The sequence below is a fragment of the Artibeus jamaicensis genome, unplaced genomic scaffold (assembly GCF_021234435.1).
Source record: "Artibeus jamaicensis isolate MK-2021 breed Jamaican fruit bat unplaced genomic scaffold, CSHL_Jam_final contig_490, whole genome shotgun sequence".
Classification (NCBI taxonomy): domain Eukaryota; kingdom Metazoa; phylum Chordata; class Mammalia; order Chiroptera; family Phyllostomidae; genus Artibeus; species Artibeus jamaicensis.
In genome coordinates, this window is record NW_026521861.1 from 767,268 (window position 1) to 785,998 (window position 18,731).

Consider the following 18,731-nt stretch of genomic DNA (forward strand, 5'->3'; position numbering starts at 1 on the left):
GTTGACAGTAGGGGAGCGCTTATCACAGTGAAGAGGGGGTGGGTGAGAGAGTGCAGGCTTCTGGGCTGGGGATACGGTCTTTGGGTGCCTCTTGCAGCGCAGGAGCCGCTTGCCTGAGGCTGGCTCCGGGCCTGAGGGAGTGTGTGTGCCTGTGCGCTAGCCGAGAGCCTGGGGCTCCCCGGCGCGTGGCTGTGCCTCAGTGCGGCCGGGTGAGTGAACGCGGGCGCGAGCGGAGCGCACAGCTGAGGCGGCGGGCAGCCTGGGTTATTTGAGCCGCTCGGTTTTGGGTGGCTGCGCCCAGATCTCGGGGCGGCGGCGGCAAAGGCGAGACGCGCTGTCGGGCCGCGGAGGAGTGGAGAAGCAAGACCCAGTCCCAGACAGCAGCGGCGGGGAGCAGAGCATGGAACAGCACGCAGGCCCGGCAGGTGAGAGCCAGAACGACCCCTCGGAACCACAGGCAAGGGGGTGGCTGAGCGGGATGGGGGCGGCCAAGCCAAGGGCGGACTTCACTTCCCTTTCTCTCTGCGCTTGCCCGGCGGAGACACTGTGACTGCGGGGGTTCTGTGGCCCCTTCCCAACACTGGGGCCTCCTGGGCCTTCCCTCCCAGTGTCCTCTAAATCTACTTAAAACTTTCCACCCAGAAACGTGAGTTCCAACTTCTCTTGGTTTCTTTACGGAACCTGGCATTTCCTTTCTGTTACGGGTTTAAGGCTTGTATCCTTCCACTGTCTCTCAGTTTATAAATATTTTGCACAACTTTCTCTAAGTTTAGAGCACTGGGAGATCTCAGTTTCTAGTGGGAACTGTGCGTGGGTGTGGGTGCATGTGTGCCAGTGGGTGGGACAGGGTGTGTGCACGTGTGTAAGGTCCTGTGTATTTGAGTAGGAGCCAAAGTGTAAGCACTGCTGTGTGTGCCCAACACGTGTGGAGAGAGGCTCTGCCCCTCCCCCCAAATAAACAACTCCAGGGAGGCCTGGGATGAGGGGGAAGACGGCAGGCCCCAGGTGCCCAGAATGTGGGACTGTTTACCCAAAAAGCTAAGGTTGTGGAGGGCTTCTCTCTCTCTTTCCTTTCCTCTGCCTCTGCTCAGGACCTGCCGGCTCAGCTCTACCTCCCCACTCGGTGCCTTGGTGCAGTGCAGGACAACTAGGGACCCGAGTGTAGTTTTGGATTAGTGGGGAGGGAGGAGTTTGGATCAGGTTTCCAAGAATTTTCCAAATAACCCCACAGAGGTCGAGGGCTAACTCCACATGCCCCCCCCTTTTGCCTCACTCCTCCCTTTCCTCAAATCTCCTTCCTCCCCTCCCTTCCTCACCCCCCCCCCACTCAGGTTCTAGTTCTTTCAGCTGATAACACAGCTCGATCCCTCAGCACAGCCCTTCCTCTAGGTTCTTGGCCCAGTCCTTGGGCTGTATCCCTCCATTTCCCCCTCAGGGGCCTTGTCTCCACTGGGGATCCTGGGCCCCCGGGAGTGTCAACTGTGGCCTCCTGGGCTTTTAGGGCTCTGGGCCACCCCTCCGCACCAGAGGTTTAAGTAGGGAGATCAATAGCAAACAGTTGTAATGATCTAATTAATTATGGCAAAATTAAAAGCGAGTACAAAATCAATCTCTGATGGTGTTGAAGATGGAATTCAATTGAGAGCCCATCTGTGCACCCCCTCGACCGTATAAATATGCAGCCCAAGGACAGATCTAATGGCTGGGCCTTCCTGGGAACCTGCCTCCCCTTCTCTTCCTCTCCTGCAAGGGCTTCCCTCTCCCTCACTCTGGATCTATTTTGCCTCCTGCCCCTATCCCTCCCTCCTTCCTTCCTTGACCCGTCTGCTCAGGCTCCCGACACTCCCACTTATCCATTTTCCCTCCTGCAAGGCGGCTCTCCCTGCCTTGCAGGCCTGAGGTGTGTGGACCTGGTTCCCAGTCCCTGCAAGTCTCCCAGAAGAGGAAGCCTGGCCCCCTCCACAGCGCCTCAGGAAGGCGAAGGCAGAGCGGTGAGGGCGTCCTTGACCGCCTGTCAGGGTCCTCATCCCAAGTTTCCCTGCGCTGCGGGGGGTCTCCAGAAGGGACGGGGCGCTTACCCAGTAGCAGCGCTCCCCGGCGTGAGTGGCAGAGCGGCCAGGACGACTAGCTGCGCGTTGCATTCCCTTTCCCTTCCCTCCCCCCAACCCCCCACGTTTTTATCGCACCCCCGCCAGTCGCGGTTTGGGCAAGGGTGGGGAGGAGCTGCGGAACTGGGCCGGAGCAAAGACTTCCTGCGAGAAGGAAACCGCTGTTCCCCTTGAGGCTGCCCCACCGAGCTCTGGAGTCTTCGGCCCTCGGAGCCGCCTTCCCTCTTTCTCTTTTCACCGCCCCCTCCCGCTCCTCTGCCCCTCACCTCTCTCGCACACATCTGGCTGGGCACGACTCCGCGGGGGAGGGGGCCGTGTCCCCAAGGCGGGGCCCCAGGCCCCTTTCGGCCCGGTCCGGCTAGTTCAAAGTGACAAGGACACACGCGAGCGAGCGTGCGTGCCTGGCAGATGCCTTGGCGCAACCGCCGCAGCCGGGTTTGCGAAGGATGCGGGTTTTATTTATTGTCGCTGAGCCGCTTCCAGGGGAGCGAAAACCAAAAGGAAAAGGGGGACGGAAGGGAGAGGAGGAGAGAATCAGCACCGAGGTCAGTTGTGGTCTTTGGCCATCACCACCTCTAGCCTCAGAACCAAAAAAACAATTCGATGTCCTCCCTTGTATTCTTCCGGCCTGTCCCAGCGGCTCCCCGTCGCTGGTCCCTTGCTTGTCCCTCCTGGGACTTTGGGCCCAGGCCCTGGCCCACACTGAGTTCCCATGGTTCTCTCTGCCCTCCGAGACCCCTTTCACTCCTTGGCCCCGCCACGGAGCCCTCAGAGCCTGGGGGAGACGCAGCCTGCCGCCTCACCGCCCTCTTTTGCCAGGCCTCCTCACCCTGTTATTAATTGCTGTGTTGACCTGCAGGATTGATTGGCGGCCCCTCTGGAAGTGGCCGCGGAGGCCTTGGCCTGGGAGCAGCCTCAGCCGAAGGCAGAGGGAGGAGGGGGAGGTGCCGGATACGGGTCCTGGGCTCCTAACTCAGCCCCGCCTGGGACACAGCTGTTTGCCTAGACACTCTTCCCCGTAGCCCTGACACATAACACCTTTTACACACCCTCACAACACCCAAACACACACTCTCACAATCCCCTCACCGGGAGACGTTCAGCCCCCAAGGAGACACATAAGAAATCCTCCTTAATTGATTTAGAAATTGAAAGAGGCTTCCTCCATACATTAGTCGGTTTCTTCAATACATTCGTTAGCGGCGGGTCTAGACCTCGCCGCTGGTCCAGACGTGGCGGGTGGAATTACTGGGATTTAGGCTTCTCTGTCCGAGATTTACTTTGCATCTGCCCTCCCACCCCCATGCCCACCCCAGGAACAGTTACCGAGAGTTAAGCAGTATTTCTGGATGCGACCCTTAAAGTCTCAAGCCAAAGCACTTTTTCCAGAAAGAGCCTGTGCCCCGACTCCTGAGGGATTTTATTCAGCCCTTTTGTTTCAAGTTCGGGGACGGACGACTCTGGACCGCGGAGGGCAGAGGCCTGCGACCGCCGGTCCAGGGGTCTCATCTCACAGCGAAGGCCCTTCCCCAGTCCTCCCCCGCCTGCCTACCCGGCGCGCGCGCGCATACGCACCCACACACTTATGGCACGCCCCCCCCCCCCCCCCCGCCGGACACAGCAATACCCCATGCCCCGACCCCAGGCCCACCAGCAGGAACCGCAGCGGGAGTGAGCCCCCGGGACGTCCGACCCAAGGCGGGAGTGGGCGGAGGCGGCAGGAGCAGAGCAACCTCCGCCGGCCCCCGAGAGCCCCTCTCCCTGGTTCTTTCCCTGTCTCACCCGCCCTCTCCCCCCCCGTTTTCCGCACTCCCCTCCGCTCCGGTCCTTTGTCTGCAGCCTCTTCGCTGCACCGAGCGGCCGGTCCCCCACTCCCCCGGCGGCCCTGCCCTTCGCCTCCCGGGGTCGCTGGCGGGTCTCCCCTTCCTTACCCGCTCCCGGCTCTGGCGCGTTCTCCGCCTGCTCCTCACACCCGCACAGCCGCTGGCAGAGGAGAAAGGGAGGGCGGGCGCCGCGGATGGATCCGAGAGTAGATTTGGTGCTCGCTCGTAACTGTGGGACCACTCAGCCCGCCGGGCTTCTCCCGCCCCTCTCCGACTGTTCCTCGGCGCTGCAGAGCCCAGGGCCCGCGCCCGCCCTCGGCCCCTTCCTTTCCCTGTGCACTGGGGTGGCTATGGCCCTCTCCTAGGTCTGCCCGGCATCTGGAGTTGCGCTCCCCCTGCCCAGCACTCCGTTCCCTTTCGGCTGCCCCTCGCTACCGCCTGTCCCCTTACTCCGAAGCCCCCTTTGTCGCGGTGGCCGTGACAGATAGCCCCTGGACGTCCAGGGCCCACTGGCACTGTCTCCCTCCACCAGAGCCAGGTCAGCAGGCTGCGGGCTCAAGGCCTGGCTGAGAAAAGTGTTAATCATTACTTTGCCGCCGCCACTCAGCCTCACTTGGACTCTCTCCCCCGGCTTGGGGAGGAACCCGGGAAGGGGTACTTGGCCGTGTGGTAGCCCGGACTTCTCCCAAACCCGCCTCTGCAGGCCTTCCAGAGACAGGCGTCTTCTCTGTTTCCTCGGCACCCCTTTCCGCCCTTTTCTCCCCAGCCCCTCTCCCCCTCCAGCCTCCCGTTGGTCAGGCCTCCCCGCACCGGTTCATCTCCGCTCTGGCTTTGGCAGGTTGACTGCGGGTCCTGGGAGGACCAACTTTCTTTGTTTGGAACCGGACTGGACGGGATTTTCTTCCCCAAGTCTCTGCCAACGGGCCACCTCCTCCCGACGGTTTTGGCAGACTCGCCCAAAGGGGACCGCGCCGGAGGCCACAATTAACCCGGCTGTTAGGGTGGGGGTGGGGGAGTTTAACTGATCCTCTGGCAGCCGGCTGGTGCAGTGGGGCAAGCGTGCAGAGAGAAGCGGTCATGGAGGAGTGGCAGGACAGAGAGAGAGCAGAGTGGTAAACGTGGACGGAATGTGGCATAGTCAATGAAAAGGAGAAAAAATCCCGAAAGGGAGGAACACAGGAGGGGTGACAGTGACGGGCCCTCTAATTACCTTTATAGGATAGAAGGTGGATGGGAAATATCATCCCCTGCCTTGCCTAAATGCTCGGATCCCTTCCTTCCCTCTTTGTGCAAGGTCAAGGGTTCAGAAAGCAAGACACTTCCTCCTTCAACTGGTTTTCAAAATGCTTTCCTATTGGCTAGCCACACGGAGTAGGCTAGACAGGTGTAATTATCCCTATTTTACAGGGGAAAAAACTGAGGCTCAAAGAGGCAAAGGAACTATGCAGGTGATGGCTGCTGCTCCTTCCCGCGGGCTGTGGAGTGAGTGGTCCTTTTGGCTGTGCAGAGGTCCATGAGTGTCTGGGGAGAGGGTCTGGTGGTGTCCAGCTGTGACCAGAGCCTCACTTGTCCTCTTGCCCTCCCTGCCCCCTGCCTCACTCAGGAGCTTGTTCTCTGTTGGACAGAGCTCTCCACTCCTACCCTATAGACCTGCTGGCCCAGTTTCTCCTTGCTTGACCATTTTTTCTGTTTCACAGTCGGGTGGCCCACCGGCCGGCAGCCACCTGGCATGCCCGGACGCTAAGAGGCAGCTTTGGTGGCCAAGTGGGTTGCATTGTCGTTTCCCTTCAAAGGGACTGCGAAGGGCCAGGCAGATCACTAGAACCTCTGGTGAGGAGAAGCTGGGTTAAAGAGGGGTGGGGCTGGGGAGGATGAAGGCGCAGCGTGAGCGAGCGCTGGGCGGCCACAGGACCGATGGACCCAGTGGGCAGAGCAGGCCGAGAGTCTGGCCCCCGGGGGCTTCATGCAGGGAGCCCAAATATTGGGAACAAAAGCGGGAAAAGAAAAGTGAGAGTAGGAGGGAGACAGGGAGCAAGGGAGGGAGAGAGGAAGCAGAAATTAGGGGGTCTTAGATGAAAAAAAAGAAGAAAGTAGCTTTAGGGGGAATGTGCCGTGGAGTGTGAAATTGCAGCCCATGGTGCTCCATATTGTACCAGAAGCTCTTCCAAAAAAAAAAAAACCAACCCATCCTCCAACGTGACCAGAGGGCTAGGAAGGGGGAGGGACAGGAGAGTATGGGGAGGAGGAGGGGAAAGGGCCTGGCGGGCGCTGGTCTGGAGAGCTGGAGAGGGGCGGGATGCGTGCGCCCACTGCCTGGACTCTGATCTCGGAGTGTGCTCCCCAGGATGGGCGGGGACCCTCAGGGAGAGTGGGCCGCTGGCGGTCCCCAACTTGGATTGTCAGACGAACTTTTTCTTCTTTTCTTTTTTCTTTTTTGTGGTGGTGATGACTTCCAAAACTGGGAATAATTCAGAAAAGGAGCTCAGCTGCGGAGTTGCTGTTCTGCACCACCCTTTTCTCTTCCCTCCTCCATTTCTGCTTCTCTTCCCTTCGGACTAGTTTTTCCCCCTTGGTTCTAAACAGCTTCTTTCCCCCCTGAACCTTAATGCATTTAATTTGGTCCGCACTGTGGGAAGCATCTCCTAGGGAGATGCATTTAATTTCGGAATTTCTAATCCCCTCCCTGAGAGCCTCGGCCCCGGCTCCCTTTGCCGCTCCCTGGGAGGTGCCAGGAGTGGAAAGAGGAAGTCAGGCCCAGGCCAACAAAGCTCGGCTGGGGGCTTTCGCATCCCTTCAGCGCCCCTCCCCAGACCCAGCCGCCTTCCCAAACTAATCGAGGTCAGGTGCCTGGGACCCAGGTCAGGGACTTGCCTGTGGAGGGGAGGCAGAGACACCCCTGCTTTTTCTCACTGGGGAGAAAAGCCCTAGGCCAGGATGGGGAAACCGGAAACTGAGCAGAAGGATCGCAAAAGGAACGGGTGCAACTGGGGGCAACGGGCTGGATTTCCACGAGCCCTCTGCTTCATGCACAATCTGCCCAGAAACTCATTTGGGAGTTTGGGGTGCTAGTTGTGCTTGGTTTGGCTTGGGGGCCTCTGGTGGAGGGAGGAAAAAGGGGCTTAAGGGAGACCACCATCTCCTGTGCACCCACACCCTGGAAGAGCAGGCTCCAGACAGCCAGTGACTGAGGCGGGCTGCATCTTTGCCGGAGAAAGGAGGCAAGGGCGGGGGTACTGGGCGCCAGGCGAGCCTGGCAGAGCAGGGAGTGGAGAAGGTAAAGGAACAGAGATCCACAAGGAAGATTTATTGGGCAGATCAGATGCACAGAGGCGGCTAATGAAGCAAATCCCGAGATGGGTATCAGAGCAACTCCCCAAAAGTTTATTTGCCTTTAAATTTCCGCAGGGAGGCGGGTGCCTTGTTTGAAGTGTAAATGCCCCTAGGTTGGGGGGTGGAAGGGCCGCTTTGAAAACACCAGAGAGAAAAGGTTCATTTAGAGGCAGACGGGAAAAGCAACCAACCCTGACAGGTCGGAGCCCGGGTTGTGTTTGGGGTCGGGTTGTTTTCTTTCCTTCTCTTTCTTTTCCTCTTTCCTCTTCTCTCTTCTTCCCCCTTTTTTCTTTCTTGCTTTTTTCTTGTCTACTAGGCTCTATAGAAGAAGAAAGGGAAGAACAGAAAAGAGAGCATCAGAGGGAGAGGCCAGCCCTTCAGCCTGGAGCCCTAGGAGAAGGCAGAGCCGGGGCTACAATCCCCAAGAACCAGGGCTCTTTGCCTTTCTCACCCAGGATGGGCTGGAGCTAAGGAGGAAGCTGCCAGGGGGTGGCCTGGTGGGAGGGTGAGTGACCAGCTGGTGCTGGGTGGAGAAAGTGTCCCAGAGGGACTGAAGTAGGGTGGGCGTGTGGAGTTCTAGAATCTCAGGAGCTGGCTGTGAATTGGACTATCCTGAAAAGGTCTTCACTTTTCAGGGAGTACATGTGAAGGACAGGCATGTGAGTACAACTTCCAGCAGTTTCGCATTAAGTCTCCTTTACAAAAGGTGAAACTGCCTCTTGCAAATGCCTGTTGTCTGCACCCACAGCTCATCGTAGGTGTAACCTAGGGGGGTGTCCAGCTGCTTATAGAAAAGTCTGAGCCTATGTGTGGAGGGGGTTCTGCCCACAGTCTTGCTCTCCCAAAGTCCAGCCTCCCCAAGACAACTTCCTGGACCACCATAGGGAGACTCGGGGCAAAGGGCTCCGTGAGGTCTGAGTTCCTTGCAGTAAAGCAGCCTTCCTGGATGCTCCACGCTGCCCCGATTCTGGCTTAATCGCCTCCCTGAAGAAACCCCAAGGCTGTTCCAACTAATGCCACCTGAGAGCGTTTTACTCCCAGTCCTGGGATTGAGAACCTTCCCTTTCAGGCTGCAAGAACTCTGTTTTCCTTTTTCACTCCACACAAGAAGTTACTGCGTGTTCGTGGGGTTGTGAGGCCAAAGCAAACCCGGGAGCGCCATCTGCAGGTCTCGAGAGGAAGAGACTGACCTTCTGGGCGGGACCCTGCGCCTTCAACCTCCTGCCTCAGGGAATCGGCTAGGCCACCCAAGGGAAGAGGGCTGGGGGCCCAGCCGGAGGAGGCGGGCAGGGAGGTTTTTGCCCCCCCCAAAAAAAAGTTCCTCCGCAGGTGGATTGAGCAGATCAGGCTCAGGAGGATCCAGCAAGTAGGGCAATGTTAGGATCCCAGCAGGCCCGGTCCCCTAAGGAATGGGAGGCTCAAAACCCCGTCGGGCTGAGCCTGGCCCTAGCCCCGCAAGAAGATTAAAGGTACCCCAAAACCTGGGTGCAAGAGGCCCAGTAGGAGTCTACTGGCTGGGTCCGGCGGGTGTGATCTCATCTTAGCTTCCGCCAAGGCTCCGGCCAGCCGGACAGTGGCGTGGGTCTGCGGCGCTTCGGCTGAAGCCAGGGGTCTGCAGGCACGAGCCAGAGGAGCCCGAAGTCCGCGAGGCTGGAGCGCAGCGCGGGCTTCCCTGAACTGCCCTTTCGCAGACCCAGGGAAGCGGGGGGAGGGAGTGAAGGAGGGAGAGAGAGTTAAAACATCAGCTGAAGTGCCAAGATGATTTATGAGACGGGGGAAAATATTTCATAAAGATCTCCTGGATATTCTGTACTTAACCAGTTAGGAGACAAAGGGCTTCTCCTGCCTGGTGTGTGCAAGCGGACCCGTGCGAGCGAGCTAGTGGGGACGAGAGCTGCGGAGGGTGGACCGGCGGCCAGGCGCGCTGCGCCCCCTGTGCTCGCTCTGGATCCGAGGAGCTGGCGGCGGGCGGCGCTCAGCCTCGCGCGCAGCCTCTTCTTCCCAGCCGGGGAGAGCCAGCCTTGGTCTCCCGCGTTCTCTGCCGCCGGCGACCAGTCGCTCCGCACTGTCCCCCTCCACAAGCCCTCCTCCCGGGCCATCCCAGAGTCCAGGAACCCAGTCCCCGGGCTCTCCCACTGCCCGTTGGGTTCCACTGAGGCAGACAGGTCCTCGCCTTAGGTCTCCACCTAGATTCTAAGCCGAATGTTTTGGGATGCCCGGACCCCGATGGACAGGGAGGTGAGGGGAGTCCTACACGCAGCTGCGCGTGGGACCGGAGGGGACTAACTGCCAGGCACTTTGCCCCGGAATGAGAATTGGGGGGTGCGTGGGTGGGGAGGTACCTCAGGAGGGAAAGGGGAAAGGGAAGGACCAAAGAGAGGAAGGAAGAGCAAGGAAGGAACGGAAGGGAATTCAGAGCGGAGAACAGTGGAGCTAAGCCTAGGGATGCGGACACAGCTCCGGGCGGCGTGGCCCATGCGGGCACTGGCCGGTGGATGGCAGGGCTGGGTGAGTTGGGACTTCCAGCCTGGCTTCCAAGAGCTGTGCGCTCCGCGGCCCCCGGCCGATGTCTGAATATTCATTAGACTGGCCGCTCTTTATCCTTATCTAACGTTTATCTTATCGGCGAGTTTCGTTTCTCCGCGCAGTTTTAATCCCGGGCTCCCCTTCCTCCTCCCCCCTGGCCCACTCCCCTCCCTCTCTCTTCCTTCGCCCGCCGCTCCCTCCTCCCTCCCGTTTCCCCCTCCCCTCCCCTCGCCGGCACCGGAGTGACAGGCGCGGGGCCCTCCTCGCCGAAGCTCCGGGCTCCGGCGCTGGCGAATCACAGAGTGGTGGAATCTATTGCCTTTGTCTGACAAGTCATCCATCTCCCAGCGCAGGGAGGGGGAGGGGGTCTGGAGGGGACTTTGCAGCTTTTAGAGAGAGACACACCGGGAGCCGAGGCTCCAGTCTCCGACCGAGTCTTCTCGCGGCCGCAACCCACCTGGGGCCAGCCCAGTGCTGCCGGCGCCGCTCGCTCGCTCCCTCCCTCCCTCCCGGCCCTTTGGCCGCAGCAGCGTGCGCCTGCCTTTTCCAGGGGTGGGGGCCCGGCTCGCGCTCTCCCCTCCGGAGGGCGCCCGCCCAGACATCCCGAGGACTGCTACTTCTCTGCCAACTTCGCCAACTCACCGGCACTTGAAGCGGCCCAACTTCCAGCCCGGCGCCCTCGGGCAGCCCCAGCTCCTCGCCCTCTCTGACTGCCGCCTCTCGATGACCAGGTTGCAGGGGAGCTGAGCGAGCCGCTTCCCGCTCCCAGCTTCTGCCTGGGCCGCAGCTGCCGCTCGCGCCATGCGCCCCCAGATTCCCCCCGCCCGGCCCACCGCCTCGGGTTCGTCCTGCTGACCAACCAGCCCCGCGCCCCGACGGCGGGAAGTTGCGGGCGCTGCGGTTGCCAGTTCCGGCCGGTCAGGGACGAGTCCCCGCCGGGAAAGCAGTGCGGCGCCCCCCGCCCCGGTGCGCCCTGCCGCAGCCGGGCGCCTGCTCACCCCCACCCCCATCGTCCCTCCCTTTTCTTCTCAAGTCCCGAAGTTGAGTTTGCGAGGCGACACGGCGGCGGCGGCCGCGCTGCTCCCGCTCCTCCGCCTCCCCATGGATATGCACTGCAAAGCAGACCCCTTCTCCGCGATGCACCGTGAGTACCGGCGCCCGGCTTCTGCTCCCGTTCGGGGCTCCCCGTCCCAACCCGGGTCCTTCCTGGCGCGGCCCTGACCCCCGGTTCTCAAGCTGGCTCCTCCCGGTCTCCCCTTTCCTTCTTTCTTTCTCATCCCCAGTGTTTCTGAAGCCTTCGGTCTCCTCCTCTGCCTTCTGTCACCCACACTTCTCCCATCACCTGCCTTCCTACCTTCCTGTGCCCATCACCTGCCTTCCTTCCTTCCGCCTGATTCCTCCTGAGTCGTGGACCCACACCCCACCCTCTCCAGGAACCCACTCCCTACTCACCTTCTTGCCCTGGGCTGGGTGACAAACCCAGCCCGGCAGTTTTCAGGGTTTGTGTTGTGTTGTGATTTCTCTATCTTCTCTCTGCCTCCCTCCCTCCGCTCGCCTCCCCACCTCCCGCCCGCACCTCTGCCTTTCTCCAACTTGGAGTGCGGTTGCCCAGGACGAGCCTGGGAACCCCGCAGCCCCTGGGTCAGGGCGATCAGGCAGGAGAGTATGGGGGCGGGGTGCCCCCTTCTGACCCTCGGCTCCCAGCCTCTCGGTGCCGCGCCAGCCTAGCCAAGGCTTCCTGTGCGCTGGTTTGAAATACTTCTCTCCCCTTCTTTTCTTTCCACCCTCCCTTCCCTCTGTTTCTTCTTCTCTTCTCCTTGAGTTGGGAGTCGGAGATTGGCAGGACGTGGTGGTCATCTTTTTCCACCTCTCCCCGGGAGATGCTCTAAAAACAAAGAGATGTTCCAAGGAGAAATCGAAATCAGCAAAAGATGGAGTAGATGAGTCTTCCAGGGGGGACCCGGGCAGAGCAAGGCTCTGCTGCGGGGCCTGGGGCTGCTTGCCCACCTCCCGCTCCCTGGTGAGGACGGGTTAGCCCGGACCTGGCCAGGGGGTAAGCAAAGGGGGAGAAAATAGCCGGGAAAGAACAAAAGGAAGGCAAACACCAAAGCTGGCGAGAAAGGAAAGAGAAATCAAAACACGGGGGAGGAAATAAAAGAGAGAAAGCAGAAAGGATGTGACCAAAAAAGAATGGGGAAGAAAGAAATGAAAAAAAATAAGAAAAGGGAATTATTTTAATTAAATTCTAATTTAATTTTTGTCATATGTCTTTAACTTGGAAAACAATTCAGAGATTTTTTGTCGGGCTTTTTTTTTTTAGGAAAAAAAGGTAAACAGATTCTAAATAAAAACTTCTCCTCCTTTGGGGAGTAATAATTAAGGATGATTTGTAACTTTTCAGAGATAAACTTTTTAGAACTAGCTTGGATATGTGCTTTGGACAAGAAAGCCGAGCAGGGGGAGCAGAGTTTTTCTCTAAACATATATAGCGTTACAGGGGGAGCTTTAAAAAATACCCCTGGGATAAAGTACATTTTCCTAAATAATATCCAAGCACAGGAGATCCGAGCCAGGGGCCTCGGGCTGCCGCGAGTCTCCGAGCGCCAAACCAGAAATCCAGGCTCCTCTTCCGAGCTCCACTCTCTGTCTTCGTCCAGCCCGCCTGCCTCTCGGCCGGCTGCCTCCGCTCTCGCTCTCTTCTCTGGCTGATCCTGCAGGGAACCCGCCGAATCCTGGCCGCCCACTGGGTGCCACTTTGAAACCTAAAGGGGAGCAGGGCGAGCTGAAGGTGGTCGGAGGAAGGGAGAGACCGCGGCGCGGGCGGCGGGAGGCGGACCGGCCGGCAAGCCTCCGCAGCCGGAGTGGGCGCCGGTGGCAGTGGCGCATCCCAGGCCCCACTCAGCGCTGGTTCCGGCCCCCATCCCTGGACTCCCACCGTGTCCCCTTCCATTCCCACCCCTTAGATTGGGAATGAGGGGCCGGGCCCAGAGCCCGGGGAGGCTGAATTATTCATCTTTAATCTGCCCCCAGCTGCCGCCTTTTCATACCGGTAACGCGAGTTCTCCGGGGGCCTAAATTATTGATGGTCGGGTTTGGAGGGCGGGGAGGGGTGAAGACTGGGGCTAGAGGGAGGGAGTCCAGCGGAGATGGGGAGTAAAAGAAGAGGTTCCGGCCTTCCCCAGCCTCCAGATTCCGAGGCCTCTCCCCAGGGGTTTTGCCAGCTTGTGCTGTGGGTCCCCCAGAAGGGGAAGGGAAAGGGAAAGAATTGAGCCGGACGCAGATGTCCCCGCTTTCGCCGAAAGTCGCCTGAGGCTAGTGGGGCAGGGACTGCAGGTTGATGGTCCGATCCGGCCCAACTCGGCCGCTGGAAGTCTCTGTGCTTCGATTGATCAGTAACTGCGGCTGCGGGTTGATCGCTCTGGGTGCAGGATTTCTAGACTGCTTTAGCCCAGGGAGAATGGGGAGTCAGCAAGCCCCCCCAGGCCTGGCATCCAGTAATCACCTGGAACCACCCGGGCTCCGAGGCCGGAAGCCCGAGCTGGAGTCCGCAGTCCAGGTGGAGCCCCAGCGCCTTTTTCTTGGCCAAGCGAGCAAACAAACGCCCCGCTGCGGGCGACTGCCAAGGTCTGAGAGGTCAGAAGGACGCGAGCTGGCCGGGGCTGGCTGGCACAGGGTTCCCCTTGAACCCTCAGCCCGCCGGGGCGACCGGTAATAGGCAACCTGAACGAGGCGGTGGGCCCCGGGCCTGGCGCAGCGCGGCAGGCGAGCCCTGGTAGCCTGCGTCCTCCAGCTGATACGCGCGCGGCGCCGCGCCGCTCACCGCTGCCTGCCTGTCTCTGAGCGCAGCCGGCTTCGGGCCCCTGCCTCTTCCGCCTTCCCTCCTCCACCTGGCTTTCTTTGAACTTTAGACACTAGGGAGGCGAGAGGGGCAAATGGACCCCCCAAATATCTGAATATAGAAAACATAAAGGAAACGAAAACTCTAGATCCAAAAACCAGAACAAATCAAAGACACAGAGAAAGAGGTAAAAAAAAAAACACCCAAAACCATCCAATTTAAAAGAAATGCAAGAAAAAAGGTAGAGAACAGAAGGGGAGTTTCAGGGACCTGAGGAAGCCAGGGACGCAGTGATGTCCCCCTCTGCGTTCGGAGCCCTTAGGTAGTCGCCAGACCCAGACCCTTTCAAGCACCCGCACACAGCGACAACTCCATCTTGCCTGCGGCTCAGGCGGGATCCGCTCCACGCAGGTTCCGACTTCTGCCTGGCCTCTCCTTTCTTTTACATTCTCTCCTGCTGGCATTAACTCCCCCTTTGCTGTCCCCCCCTTCTCCCCTCGTTTCGCTCGCCCTGCGTCTCCATTCCTCCTTCCTTCGCTTTCTCCCTTGTGCCCCACTGGTCTGAGCCGAGCGCTTTCGCAGCCCTCTGCCGAGCGTCTGCGCTTCCGCGCCTCCACCTGCCCGAGGGTTCCGGTCCCCTATCCTCCGCGTAGTGGTCTGCCGGGCACCGTCCTCCCGCGACTCCGGGAACGTGCCCCTCTGCCCTGCCTGCTCCCTTCACACGTCCTGGGCCGCGGACCCTGACTAATGGCTGGTCCCTGCTGTGTGTGGGGTGTTGTGTTTTTTTCCTTGTCTCTCCCCAGCAGGGCACGGGGGTGTGAACCAGCTTGGGGGGGTGTTTGTGAACGGCCGACCCCTGCCCGACGTGGTGAGGCAGCGCATCGTGGAGCTAGCCCACCAGGGTGTGCGGCCCTGCGACATATCCCGGCAGCTGCGGGTCAGCCACGGCTGTGTCAGCAAAATCCTGGGCAGGTGAGGGCCTCGGAGCTGCTGCCCCAGGGGGATGCCCTGCCTCCTTCCCCTGCGGGCCCTGGGTCTCCAGCCTGAGGACCTGGCTAAAAGCTGGAGATACCAGCGGGAGAGGGAAACGACTGACTCGGGGTATTTGGAGAGCTGCTTCTTTCCAGGGGGCATTCAGGGGACGGTTGTAGCCCCCTGAGCGAGGCTGGAGCAGGGTAGTTCAGCACCTGTGCAGCTCTGGGGGGCAACCTGATTCCTGTCTTCAGAAAAGGAGTGGGCAGCTCTTTTAGCAGAGTTATACAGACTGGGGGATTGGAGGAACAGGGAGAGGAGCTAAAACAGGTACCCAAGAGGGGAAAAGTCAGCACTGAGGAGGCGGAAGGAAGGTCTTGATTCCCACAGGGGCTTTGCACCCAGTGGGAAAGGGCTGGAGGTGGTGCCTCATCCCTGGTCCAGCTGGGGGCCTGGAAGTGCAGCTTCTTCTGCTCTTTCCACAGGAAAGGTCAGGCTTTCCCTCCCAGGGGCTCCTTTTAGGGTAGTGTTCACCCAGCCCCTGGCAAGACTGCCTCCTGGAGGGAGTGCCCCCGTTGTGCTCTTCCTTATCCTCTGCATCCCTCACCCTAGCCAAGCTCCCTTTGGAAGCTCCCTTAGCCGAGCTGGGCCTTTTCCCTCTGCTCAGCTGCCTTGGGCACGAGAGTGGCTCAGTGGCTCTGGAACCTACAGCCCCCACCCCGACCCCTGCCCCTGCCACTGCTGCTTCTTGCTGATCCTGCTGGCCTTCCCGGCGCAGGTACTACGAGACTGGCAGCATCAAACCCGGAGTGATAGGTGGCTCCAAGCCCAAAGTGGCGACGCCCAAAGTAGTGGACAAGATTGCTGAATACAAGCGACAGAACCCAACCATGTTTGCCTGGGAAATCCGTGACCGGCTCCTGGCTGAGGGCATCTGCGACAATGACACAGTGCCCAGTGTCTCTTCCATCAACAGGTGAGCAAGCTACCCTGGGCTGCAGGGCAGGGCTCCAGCTCTCACCTCCTGCCCACCAGAGTGCCCCAACACTCAATCTTGGGATCTTGGTTCTTTCTCCAGCCTCTGCCCTTCCTCCCCACTCCCAGCCTCAAAGTCTTTTGGGCATGGAGAGGGGATCTGGGAGGCAGAGAGATAGACAGACAGGGCTGTCTCCAGCTTAGGTCTGGGTATTCCCTGCCAGGCTTCTCCCGCCGGCATCCTGGAAATGAATCCAAGTGTTTGTGGTAATTAAGACTCCAAGATTACGCGCCTCGGTATCTAGAGACAATCACAGCCCACAGCCGAAGCCTTTAAAATGACCAGTGTCTATTCATCGCCTCCAAACAGACTTCCCTTTCTAAAGGCATGCTCCCTTCCCCAGGGGCAGCAGCCTGTCCTGGCTCCCCCACCCTCCCTGCCAACTCCCACAAAGCTTGCCTCCCCGGAGCCCAGGCTTTGCTAGCCAGCTCTGCACAAATTTCCGGCCTACAAGCAGGAATATCCAGGCCTGTGGAGCAAATGCCAACCACTAGCCAGCAACTGGCAGGGTCTAGAGAAGCAGGACAAGGAGTGGGATGCCTCTCATGGAGGGAGAACTCAGTATTCAGAGGCTGAACCTTCGGAGATGCCGCTAACCACCTGGAGTACCTGTGTCCAGGCTTAAGAGTATGTTGCTGACAGGCTCAGGCACCCGGGGATGACACAGGCTGGAGTCAGCTTGACATAGAATAGCAGAAGATGGTCAGTCTCCCAGTCCCCAAGCCACTCCAGCATGTCCCCTGAAAGAACACAGGTGCACACTCCATCCATGTATGTACAGCCAGCCAGCGTGCAAATATGTGCCTGTCGTGGGTACAGCACACATAAGCAGCAGGTGGATGCAGCAACCCACGATGGCTTCAACATCACAAAACTGTACAACCTGACGTTAACAGAAACCCTGTACAAGTTCCAGATAACCTTGGCCAGCCTGTCAACCCCTGCCCTCTATTTTAAGGCAAATCCCCAAATGAGATGAGGGTTAAGAGTTTCATGCCCTTGTTGTTCTTTGAACTCTTCATAGGCTCATTTTCCGGACAACTGATAATTCAGATGATGCCTTTTTTGGCATCACATGTCAAGGTTTTTTAAAAAAATATTTTGCAAATGATATGGAATTATCCCAAATCATCCTGAAAACAGCAGGTAGAATTAGCTGGTAGAATGTACCTTGGCTAAAGAAGATTCCCTCTGCCACACTTGTGCTGTAACGTACTGCAAGGCGACCCCAGAAATTATCCCAGTGTGTGCCATCTGTATTAAAATGGTTATTCAGTTATGAACAGGGTAACATAATACTGATCAGCTAATTATACACCCTCCGAAAACCCTCCAGCTTCCTGGGCCTGGCTCAGCCAGGTATTGAAAGCACAGCAGTTTGACATTCAGACACCTTCGAAGGAGCTGGGGAAAAACGCTGTGTGGTTTGGGAGAGGAATGAGTCTTTTGCATTTAAAAGCTAGAGGAGGAGTCTGGGGATGCGTTGGGACAGAGGCAGGAGTGGTAGCCAGGGAAGGAAAGGGGACAAAACATTGTTTTCTGAGCCATCTGGAGATGTAGCCTCTGCTGGTACTTGGTGTGAGTTGGAACCGCGGTCTCGGGAGGAGAGCAGCCCTGCCTGAGGACAGTGGTGCCGGGACTGGGTGCTGGTGTTCTGGAGAGCATTAGAGAGAAGTGCTGCTGTCAGTGATAGGATTTGCTTTGGAGGAACCCAAGACATGTATGGTTAAGGTGGTTTGCTTCTCTCAATGGGTAGAGAATCGGGGCAATCAAGGTAGGTGTGGTGGCAGCACCCCTTGTCCAGCATCTTTTCTAGCACCCCCTGCTCCCCTCCACCCCAAAATATACTCTGTGTCACTGGCTGAGATGTTTTAGGAAACTGGCTTAAGTAAAAGTTGGGGGATGCTCTCATCCTGAAAAGCCATGGAGAACAGAGTGACCCCCAAGATCAAGCTCTAGAGGCCTTGGGGTGCATCTGCCAGCGTTGGGGAAAAGTGGAGAGGTGAGTCTAGGTTGATGGGAGAGTGTGAGAAAGAGTAACTTCAGCCTGACAGCTCTGACAGCTGCAGAACCTGCTCAGTGTGGAGCCCTAGCACCTGAGGGGCACGGAGGCTTCCTTTGGGCGTGGAGAAATAACCATGTGTGGGCAGGTGTTGCTGCAGATGAACAAGGAGTGGGAGGAAAGGAACAGGGAAGCCACCGACAGCACGGGCAGGCAGCCGTGGGTCAGCAGCTAGGTGAGGCTTGCTTTGTCAACAAGGAGCAGTGCGTACTCTCCACTTCGCTTTGGGACAGAATCCCATCGTGGTTAATATTTTGGAAAGAGTTCTGGGAGCTTCCCCGGTATACTACTGAGTCGAGGCTGGAGGGATGCATCTGGGCCCCCACCCTTAGCTTCATTCAGGCCTGTCGGTGCTTTGCTGTGAAGGGGGAAGAGTTACCTGAAACGTGTTGTTTCGCCATAAAGTCAGAGAAAGGCGGGTGTTTCTGCCAGTGCTGGTGATGTCAGGAACTTTGTGAATTCTCACTCTCTTCGGGAAGAGCCTGGAGATTTTCCCCTGGGCAGAAAGTGCGGTGCATTAGGGGAACAGGCAGTTCTTGAGTTGAAAGATTTACTGCTGGTGGGTGCCCGAGTGTGTTGGGTGCTTTGTAATCATTATGAGTAAGGGTGTGCATGTACCGGTGGTCGGCAAGAAAGAGAGTCCACACATGCTCCCCTACCTGAGCCAAATCGTAAGGTTTTTCATATTCTTCTCCTCAAAACAGATGCTGTCGCCGCACTTGAAATATGCTGTTATGGTTATAAACTCAATTGCTTTTCATGCTTTCAAAATGGTTTTGGCTTTCTCTGATCCTGTCGTGATAAAGCTTTAGTCAGCCAACCTACATTCTCTACTGACAACTCTTCATAGAAATACTTCTCTGAGCCAGCGGAGTAGGTTGGGGAGGCCTCCCGCCCCACCCCCAGGGACTACTGTCAAAAACCCAGAGAGTCGACCCGATTTCTTAGCGTGTGGATCATTTCTTAGTATCTGAGTCATTCTTGATATTGGGTGGCTGATCACTGAGCACGGAGTTGTCAGTTCTTTAGCTTGGGA

The 18,731-nt window shown here is 58.4% G+C and overlaps 1 protein-coding gene and 1 long non-coding RNA gene across 8 annotated transcripts in view; one reads left to right on the forward strand and one right to left on the reverse strand.

Moving 5' to 3' along the window:
* The first annotated feature begins 219 nt into the window (after positions 1 to 219).
* PAX2 (paired box 2) overlaps positions 220 to 18,731 on the forward strand; it is an 85,883-nt gene continuing 67,371 nt past the window's right edge. For 2 of the 6 annotated variants that reach the window (XM_037159477.2, XM_037159474.2), the window contains exons 1-4: positions 220 to 425; positions 10,821 to 10,931; positions 14,429 to 14,597; positions 15,376 to 15,573. In XM_037159477.2, the coding sequence (XP_037015372.1) occupies positions 401 to 425; positions 10,821 to 10,931; positions 14,429 to 14,597; positions 15,376 to 15,573 (503 nt within the window). In that variant the 5' untranslated portion in view covers positions 220 to 400. The remainder of the gene's footprint in view (positions 426 to 10,820; positions 10,932 to 14,428; positions 14,598 to 15,375; positions 15,574 to 18,731) is intronic. The other 4 variants (XM_037159472.2, XM_037159471.2, XM_037159473.2 and 1 more) reach the window with 3 other exon arrangements.
* Positions 7,247 to 11,332, reverse strand: LOC128627947 (uncharacterized). Of its 2 annotated transcripts, none has more exons than XR_008392254.1 (3): positions 11,240 to 11,332; positions 8,735 to 8,938; positions 7,247 to 7,580 (listed from the first exon to the last, which is right to left on the reverse strand). It is a non-coding gene; the product is annotated as an uncharacterized LOC128627947 (long non-coding RNA). The 2 variants fall into 2 exon arrangements; XR_008392253.1 differs by lacking the exon at positions 11,240 to 11,332 and adding an exon at positions 10,430 to 10,790.